Raw genomic sequence first — 10,000 nt, forward strand, 5'->3', positions numbered from 1 at the left:
ATTCCCCATCCCCTTCCACATCCACTCAGAGACTGAACAAATAAATATATCATCTCTGACTTCATTGAGGCGTCTCATTTGTCCAATATGAGATCATTATCAATATGAGACTGCCCTTATTAAGGTTTGAAAACACTCCATGGCCGCATCAATGCATTGCAACTTACATCAATTATATTACAAGGGCCATTCTCCTCAGAGCAACTCAGACTAAGTGCCTTGTTCAAGGGCACAGCAGTGGAATTATAACAACACAACTTTTTTTCAGACTACTGCATTCTAGCCCAGGTCTATGCTACCACCACCAGCAGTGTCACAATAATAATGAAGTACTTTGTGAAGTGTTTAGCTTTTTTCTAAGTGAGGTCACTAGGCCCTGTCTCAAATGCACCGCTGCACCTCCTTAAACCACACCCCCTCACCTTCACAGGGGGCACTGAGGTCGTTGCCATGGTTCCTGAACCCTCCTGCACAGGTGCAATAGTAACCACCAGGTGTGTTTGTGCAGGTGCCGTTTGAGCCACAATCAGGACGACCCACCACACACTCATCCACATCTGCACGAGAATACACAAACACACACACACGCACACACACGGTGGTGACCATTATGAAGCATGTTATAAAAAAATCTTATGTTATCAAGATAAAGTTTGACGAGCATGCCAGCATGCTAAACAAAGTATGGCACAGCACAGTGTAGCATCATAGATTTACAGCATTGTGTGTAATACAGCACAGTAAAGAATAGCAAAGTGTGACATGGCAAAAGCACGATAACAATCAGTACATTACAGGTTCAGGTGTTGAAATGCTACTGTTTGTTCTTAAAGTCTACAGGTAACAGGGCCATTGGGTGTACTTTGAAGAGTGTGATTACTAGAATGTAGCTAACTGAAGATTACATTTACTTAAGTGACCATTTATGGGGGTCAACTATGTCGCATTTTCATTATAGGGTAAACTCTGGTGTCTGGCATAAAGCCTCTGACTTTTTCTTTAACACCATGTGGAAACAGATGACTAAGGCTATTTAACAGTGCTTAAGTCCAAGGAAAAGCCTTGGGCCAACCTTGGTCCCAGTGGAAATGAGCCATTAAACTTATAATTTACAGTAAAGTTCTGGAAGGATTCAGTCCTCAAAAGGTGTATGCCTGATAGGGATAACAAGTAGCTGTTAGCATGTAGTATGCATTGTAAAGGCATAGACATAGATACCAATATGAGTGTGACACACTCTGCATTCAAGCTTTTGCCGCTGCCCTGTAGATTACGATTCAATTTTATGTTTGTCAGCCAGCGCCACATAATAACTGTTTATCAAATATACTAGTCAGTTGAAAATGTTGGCGCTGGTGTACATGGGCAGGTGACAGAAAGTGTCGGCACACTCCTGTCAGAGCCTGTGTGCGGCCTGCTTAAGAGTTCCCTCCCTTAAGAGCACCTCACTGAATCACACCCTCACCTTCACAAGGGGCTCTGCTGTTGTTACCACGGTTACTGAACCCTGCTGGACAGGTGCAGGTGTAGCTGCCGGGTGTGTTTGTGCAGGTGCCGTGTTGGCCACAAACAGGAGGACTCACCACACACTCATCCACATCTGCACCGGAACACACACACACACACACACACACACACACACGATTAACCTCACATGCACATGTTTATTTTAGTAGATTATTTGAAATAGCGAAAAGCATAATAAAATAGTCTGGCAAAAATTTGCAGTATTAATGTATTCAGCACTGTTTAGTATCATGGTGCATAGTATACTGTAAAATGGCATAGCATAGTATGATATTGCAATTCAGTCTGCGTTAGTAGTACTAGTTTAAGTGAAGTTAAGTGAAGTGTGTTTTTTCTAGTTTACTAGCACCATGAGTACATCATAATAAAGACCAGACCAGCAGCAGTAACTTTCAGCTTAGTGACTAACAGGCCCGAATCACACTCTCACCTTCACAAGGGGCTTTGGTGTTGTTGCTATGGTTCCTGAACCCTTCAGGACAGGTGCAGGTGTAGCTGCCAGGCGTGTTTTGGCAGGTGCCATTTAAGCCACAATCAAAAGATTTCTCCGTACACTCATCCACATCTGCACCACAACACACACACACACATACACACACACTGTTTGTATCTTGCAGGTGGTGTATTCAGTTAGTGCATGCAGTCATTTAGTGAGAGAACATACTACAACTAAATGCCATTTCCCACAAGGCAAAGAAAACCAGTATACAAACGCTTTTCAAATTATTTAATCGTTTCATTCAAGAATCTGAAACCACAACCACTTTTGGCAAGACGCTGTTTCACAACTAACTTTCCTCTTCAGCATTCTTCAACAAAACAGTGTTATAACTTTCCCATTATTCCCATTATAAGGTAAATTACGGTATGTTATCTTTCTTAATAATAATAATACTAATACTAATACTACTACTACTAATAATAATAATAATAATAATAATAATAATAATAATATTGTTGTTGCAAAATATTTCCCTATTGCTGTGATTGTATTATATTATTTTTTTCTCATTTTATGATAGGATAATTTTTGTTTTAATATATTGATAGTATTACATAAATATTCATATTAATGAATAGCCTATATTTTATACATGTATATTTATTCAACCAAGTTCATGTAGTATTATGCATAAATTCTACAGAAAAGGAAAGGCAAACGTACTGGCAAATAATACTTTATATTTATAATACTTTATATTTACTTTACTTATTATATTACATTCTGTGGACATTTACAGTACATATAATATATTATATTTTGTGGACATTGAATTTCCTTCATAAACAGAACATTCTGTAATGATCAGGTTTGTGCAAAATTCAGAATTTCAATTCATGAATGGAAATTTGAATTGAATTGACTCTGTCCCACAGGAAGTTGACTTTGAATTGGAATTGGATTGACAGGAAATTGAAGTAAATTCATGGAAACATGACAAGAATTTGTTGAATTTCACATATATTCAGTGTTGGGAAGGTTACTTTGGAAATGCAATTGGTTACTGTTATAAGTTACCTATTTAAGTTCAAGTTCAAGTTCAAGTAGTGTTATTGTCATATACTTATACAATTAATTATAAGTAATGAAATTCTTAAGCTCAAGAGCCAGCTCAACTTAAAAGAGTGAAAAGCAGTAATTAAGAAGGTGTATTTTGTGTGTGTGTGTGTGTGTGGGGGGGGGGGGTGATGAAAAGGTGTGTATGTGTGTGGGGAGTGGGTATGTTGTGTGTCTGGGTGGGGTTTCTGAGGTTTGAGGTTGATTAGCTATGTGGAAGAGAATTACAGTTCAGCATCCTGGTAGCTTCTATTATAAATGTGGTTTGGATTACTTTATGTCAGTGTTTCTCAAACTGTTTTAGACCAAGGACCACTTAACTAAAAAAAACCTCAGTGACCAACGGAAAAAAAAAAAAAAACAATAGGCTTACTTCAACAGTATATTGTACAATACTTGCTGAACCACCTTGCTTATTGTGTCAGAGGACTTTGATTTTCCTCTAATTAACCCTCTTTTGACAATTAAAGGTGCTCTAAATGATGCTAGCTAACGTCACTTCTGTTGACTTTCAAACAAAACAGAGAGCTAGCTCGCTACTTCCTCCCCCTCCCTTCCATGTCACTCCTGTGCAAACTCTCCTAAACGCGCATCTCTTCGAGATTTGCTGGAACAGTTTATGTTTTTATGGGCTAGGTTTGCCCAGGTTGTTTTTGTTGCCGTTTTTGGAGCCTGGGCTGTCCACAGAGATCACATTTTACAGTTTATTCAGGACACAGACAGCTAGCGGTTGGTTAGGTGATGTTTGCAGTAAGTCACATAAAATGTTTTAGCCTAAAAAATGTGTGGCATCGCTTAGAGCACCTTTTAGTTATGTTTCATACCCCAGTTTTGAAGTGTGAATTGACATAACGTGCAGTGTTGCAAGAGTTAGTTCAATATTGCAAACACTCATCTTATGATACTTTACCACATCTACTCGTGGTCCACTAGAGATAGTTTGCGGAACACCAGTGGTCCCCAGACCACATTCTGAGAAGCACTGCTTTATGTGGATTACTTTCTCAAAGCAATATAAGTTGTTAAATCACTATATAGTATACACTTAAAATATGAATTTCATCAAATTTCATTGAATTTCAATACTACTTCCTTTAATTCAAATTTGAATTGTAATTCTAGATCCTGATTTTGACTTCAATTCAAATTCAATTCAATTCAATTCAAATTATTGTGCAACTGTCTTTAATCTACACTAAACACTATGGGAAAAAACAGACAGAGAAAGAGAGAGAGAGAGAGATGTAATGAATAACAAATGTTTTTACCATCACAGGCCAAGTCCCCACGTCCTTGTCTGTAACCATCACGGCACACACACTTGAAGGATCCAGGTGTGTTGAAACAGGTCTGACTGAGCTCACACGTGTGTGTTTTATCCGTGCACTCATTTATATCTACAGAGAGGATGATACAAAGTGTGTGTGTGTGTGTGTGTGTGTGTGTGTGTGCATGTGTGTGTGTGTGTGTGTGTGTGTGTGTGTGTGTGTGTGTGTGTGTGTGTGCGTGCGGACAGTCAGGATGCTATGTATTAAGTTATTACATCCCAGAATATTCCAGCAAAATGTCTCCCAGTTTATACAGTACAGGGACTTACCTTTGCAAAATGAGTCCTCAGCAGTAAATGTCTCCTTTGAGGATTTGAATCCCGTCTGACAGGTGCAGTGGTAGCTGCCTATTGTGTTGTAGCAGGTAGCATTCGGTCCACAGATAGGATCCACACTTACACATTCATTTTCGTCTAAATTGTTGTCAGGCAATAATAATAATTAAAAAAAATATGTAAGAAACTGTCAGAACTTTAGTCAAATTAATCTAAATGAAATACATCTATCAGAGGGGTGGTTGTAAATAAAAGAAAAATAAATCCTCTCAACACACAGATTATAAACAAACAAACAGCAGCTGACTGTTGACAAGGTTAAGAATCTGCGACAGACTCTGTTTCCTGAGACACACACACACATAATGGTAAATAAATATAGAAGTAGATTGGAATGCAATAAAATATAGTAGAATAGGATAGAATAGAATGCTTCTTGATTCTGCTGATATCTTTCAATAATCTCTGTTGACAATTGAAAAAATAAAACTGCCAAAGTGATCACATACTGTAAATTTTAAGTAGTATCTGGCCCTGCTTGTTATTATCATGTTTTATTATACTGCTCTTCACAATGCTAGTAGAACGCTCCATTGTCTTGAATGGGATTTCCCAAAAGTCTACTGGTCATTATTTTCGTCTACGAAAATAATGACCACTGTCAATGGCAACAGATTTCCATTCAAATGTGAAGGCAGACGGTTGATCAGCTGAGTTCTAAAGAACGTTTGATTCAAGTTCAGCGTGTGTTGGGAACTGTTTGGTTCTCAGCAAAAGCCACAACGAAACGGTAACAAATAAATGTAAACAGACATATCGTGGAGTTTATTTTTTCGTTTTGGCAAGTAGCCATGTAAAAGTGGGATAATGTATAGAACGCCAGTCATTATTGGGAAAATAAGTCCCTTCAAGGCGAAGCAAGACCCCAAGTCCGGTTCGCCTTGTCGGGACTTATTTTCCCAATAATGGCTGGCATACATACATTATCCCTTACGTATCGCGTGTGGTGGTAGTTCATTCAGCATTCTTACCTTCACATTCTCTACCAGTATAGACATATCCCTCATTGCATCTACCTGATCCCTGTCTTGGGTTCCTGGGTTGGGAACTCTTATCTGTGTGTGGTATAGATAACTATCAGATGGCTGCTTCCATGTCGCAACAAACAACAAGACATTAAATAGCACATCTCCAAACAGGCTTAGATCGAATGTGAAGCCTTTTGGATTGGTTATGCAAGTCTGGTCTGGTTGTTGGATAGTGATGTCTGCTGCTGGTTGTTTGAATTGTGATAGACAAATCCATCATCCTTACCTAAACACTTTCCTTCATTAAGAACAAATCCATCCGGGCACTTTAAGCATTTTCTATTATGGAGGGTCCATCCCTTGGGGCATTGTGCATCCAATTGCACTCCGCTGCTCAGATAGAGGCCTGTTAAGGACAAACACACACACACACACACACACACACACACACACACACACACACACACACACACACACACACACACACACACATTCATGAGGTTTTGTGGTGATTATTTGTGTGTGTGTGTGTGTGTGTGTTTGCGTTTGTTTGTTTGTTTGTTTGTTTGTGTGAATACTGTTTCCTAAAACCATCATGATGCATGATTCTTCCTTTACGAACTGAAAGCTTCATTAGTAGTCAACAACTAACACATATATGGGTAAGAGTGTAATAAATGAATTGCCCAATATTTCACTGTACATTCTATTTATTTTAAATCTTGATTTTAGACCCTTGAAATGTGCAAACCAGTGCAGACACTCAAGCTAAGCAACACATTCGGAGTCCCACAGGCAGTAATATGAAGGGTGTCACAAAATCAAACAGCTGCACTTATTTTACAGTAGGGGGCAGTGGAGGGTCACGAATCGTCCAGGACCTTCCAGATCCTGAGCCGGGTTTTCCTGTATCTACCTGGCTGGCTGCACTTTTAAGGTGCTCCATTCCCAGGTGGTCAACTCCATGCCATGTTTTGCTGCTGACCTACTGCATCTCCTGTCTCCCTGTTCTGCTGCTCAGCACACCTGTGTCTGATTACTTAGTCAGGCACAGTATTTAGGCTGGGCTCTTGGAGTCCTTCACTGCAGAGTTTTCTTGCCACGGCATCCTGTTTTTGACCTTACTTTTTGACCTTGCTTTTGACCCTTGTCCGGAGGGATGCCGGTTCGAGTCCCGACCAGTAGGCACGGCTGAAGTGCCCTTGAGCAAGGCACCTAACCCCTCACTGCTCCCCGAGCGCCGCTGTTGTTGCAGGCAGCTCACTGTGCCGGGATTAGTGTGTGCTTCTGCTCACTAATGCAGAGGCCAAATTTCCCTCAAAGGATCAAAAGAGTATATATACTTATACTTATACACTCACAAACACACACCTTAAAACAAGGAAGTATGTGCATAGGGGCAAAAAACTCTCTCTTCATCTCTCTCTTTCTCTTTATATCTCTCTCCCTCTCTCTTATCTTCTCTTTTTGAATTGTGTATTGTAAGTGTATTGGGGAACCCGCTGCATTCATAACCAATTTCCAGCAACACAAATCAGCAACCTTACATTCTATCACATTAAATGAGGTCCATAAAGTGCTTAAATATCAAAGTGCAGTACATAAAAACAACATCCAGCTGTCACGCTGGATAAAATGTGTCTGATTGATGACTCAACACAACGTGTTAGTGACACTCCCGCTTTGGCATGGTTGTCCACGTGGCGCAATCGATGCCATGGTAACGGGGTAAACTGTTTTTTTAAACTGTTTACCCTGGCAGCGCTACAATGCCCTGTGAACTACTGCTGCCAAATCACAGGGGGGATAAAATAAGACTTCTCTAGTCAAAAGTCCCTAAAAAGATGTGAGTGAGTCCTTTCAGTTTCTTTCTACGTTTGTCTCCCGAAAAGACACATACACACACACACACACACACACACGCGCCCACACACACAGACACACACACACACACACACACACACACACGCGCCCACACACACAGACACACACACACACACACACACACACACACACACACACAAACACAACCACACACACAAACACACACACGCACCCACACACACACACACACACACACAACCACACACACACGCACACACACAACCACACACACACGCACACACACAACCACACACACACACACACACACACACACACACAAACACACACACACACACACACACAAACACAACCACACACACAAACACACACACGCACCCACACACACACACACACACACACACACACACACACACACACACACACACACACACGCACACACACAACCACACACACACGCACACACACACACACGCACAGGTGTTTCCCTTACACACCCATAAAGGGAATGAAAGTGCTCACATCTCTCTCTCTCTCTCTCTCAGTTGATGATGTAATAGTCGCTTGTGTCCTAGAGAATACAGAGAACCCTTATCATCTGTCCCACAGACCAGCTCTGCCAGCCAGTACAAAAACACAGTGCAGTCCAGTCCCTCCTCACCCCCACCCCACCCCACTGCATGCCCCATCCCACCCCACTGCATGCCCCACCCCACTGCATGCCTCATCCCACCCCACTGCTTGCCCCACCCCACTGCATGCCCTATCCCAGTGGCCCCAGGGTATCTGTGTATGGCCACTGTGTAGCCACTGCAGGCCTCCTGCTAAACTCAGCACAGTCAGACACAACCCTCAACAAATAAGGTAAACAATTATTGTCATTATTTAATCATCTTCAGGAAACAACCCTGAAAGAAATGTCTGGGAAAGACTTTTGCTAGTAGCTATGAAGAGGGTTTTTTTTGTCTTATTCAAAACACAATTCTCAACAAAGGTACAGCTATTGTCATTATTTAAAGGTGCTCTAAGCAATGTTACACAGTCTCTAAGCTAAAACATTTTTGTCACATACTGCAAACATCACCTCACCATCTGCTAGCTGCCTGTGGCCTTAATAAACTGTAAAACAATTCAGTCTCTGTGGACAACCCAGGGCCTATTGCACAAAAGTAGAATTAAGACATCCGGGATAAGTTATTGAGCTGCACTCAATGAATCCAAAACAAGAGCGTACAGGCTTAATTGGTTGCACAACGAGCAAGCCAGGATGAACAGACACGGATTCGTCAAGCCAGGTGAAATCTATCCTGGATAAGTGCGCGCTCACGGCTCCCTCAAATAGAACCCGCCACCGATCACAGATTCACTGATTCACCATGGCATCTAGAGTGGCTTCATTGCTTCTTCTACGGTGTGAAGTAGGTAGCGATAGCCTTTTCACAACAGCAACAAACAGCAACACCTCTGTTTAGGAGAATATTGCAACTAGTTCCGCGACCACCACGCGTGAAATGGTTAGGCACTGCCGTGACGTCACATTGTTGCATGACAGGTCGGGAATGGCGAGTATGTAAAAGTTAATTAATGATCACAAACATTTAAATAATGACAGTGGGTCCAGGTATATGTGATGACAATGTGTAGTGGGCAGTGGAATAACTATTGGTTTACGTTTGTGGTGACTGCTGACTGAGATAAGGGATGAGATTAAATAGATCCTGGAATTTAGCCTGGTCTGGAGCAGGCTAGCTCCACAGAATAAATTGCCATGGTAATTTATACCATAACATATTCTGCTGCCCCCTATCCCGCTTTTGTGCAACTGGATCACAAATAAATTGAGCCAGGATAACCAAGATATCCTGTCTTAATCCCTTATCCTAGTTTTGTACAATAGGCCCCCAGGCTCCAAAACCGGCAACAAAAACAGCCTGGACCATAAAAACATAACAAACCAGCCAGTCACTGATGAGATGCGCAATTAGGAGAGTTTCAATTGCACGGGAGGGAGGGGGAGAGATTAGCGAGCTAGCTCTCTATTTTGTTTGAACGTCAACAGAAGTGATGATACCCAACATCACAGAGCACCTTTAATCATTTCAGAAAACACTTTTGACACACAGACTTTTGCTAGTAGAGTTTTTTTTTTCAATGTTTTGTTTCTTCAAAACAAAAACTCTTGGCAGGCATTATATTGTCATTATTTACTCGTTTTAAGACTGGACACATTGGATAACATTTCAGTGAAAGTTTAGATTCCTTGGCTAGGAGGAGGTTTTTTTTCCCTACTCGTTCTCCCCCTCTCTCCTCTCTCAGGCGGAAGAGACAAACACAAACTAAAGTGGTGCTTTGCCTGGGCGTCTCTCACACGTCTTCTCACACACACACTTTCATACATGTACACTCATACAACACACACACACACACACACACACAATACAC

General features: G+C 41.2%; 1 protein-coding gene across 9 annotated transcripts in view; it reads right to left on the reverse strand.

The window, feature by feature from the left end:
- Positions 1 to 10,000, reverse strand: part of LOC121718043 (adhesion G protein-coupled receptor E5-like) — a 44,194-nt gene that overhangs the window by 13,565 nt on the left and 20,629 nt on the right. For 2 of the 9 annotated variants that reach the window (XM_042102834.1, XM_042102833.1), the window contains 7 exons: positions 6,003 to 6,122; positions 5,720 to 5,803; positions 4,683 to 4,826; positions 4,354 to 4,482; positions 1,958 to 2,092; positions 1,466 to 1,600; positions 423 to 557 (listed from right to left, as the gene is read on the reverse strand). In XM_042102834.1, the coding sequence (XP_041958768.1) occupies positions 423 to 557; positions 1,466 to 1,600; positions 1,958 to 2,092; positions 4,354 to 4,482; positions 4,683 to 4,826; positions 5,720 to 5,803; positions 6,003 to 6,122 (882 nt within the window). The remainder of the gene's footprint in view (positions 1 to 422; positions 558 to 1,465; positions 1,601 to 1,957; positions 2,093 to 4,353; positions 4,483 to 4,682; positions 4,827 to 5,719; positions 5,804 to 6,002; positions 6,123 to 10,000) is intronic. The other 7 variants (XM_042102839.1, XM_042102836.1, XM_042102842.1 and 4 more) reach the window with 5 other exon arrangements.

Source organism: Alosa sapidissima, chromosome 9 (genome assembly GCF_018492685.1).
Source record: "Alosa sapidissima isolate fAloSap1 chromosome 9, fAloSap1.pri, whole genome shotgun sequence".
NCBI classification, from domain to species: Eukaryota; Metazoa; Chordata; class Actinopteri; order Clupeiformes; family Clupeidae; genus Alosa; species Alosa sapidissima.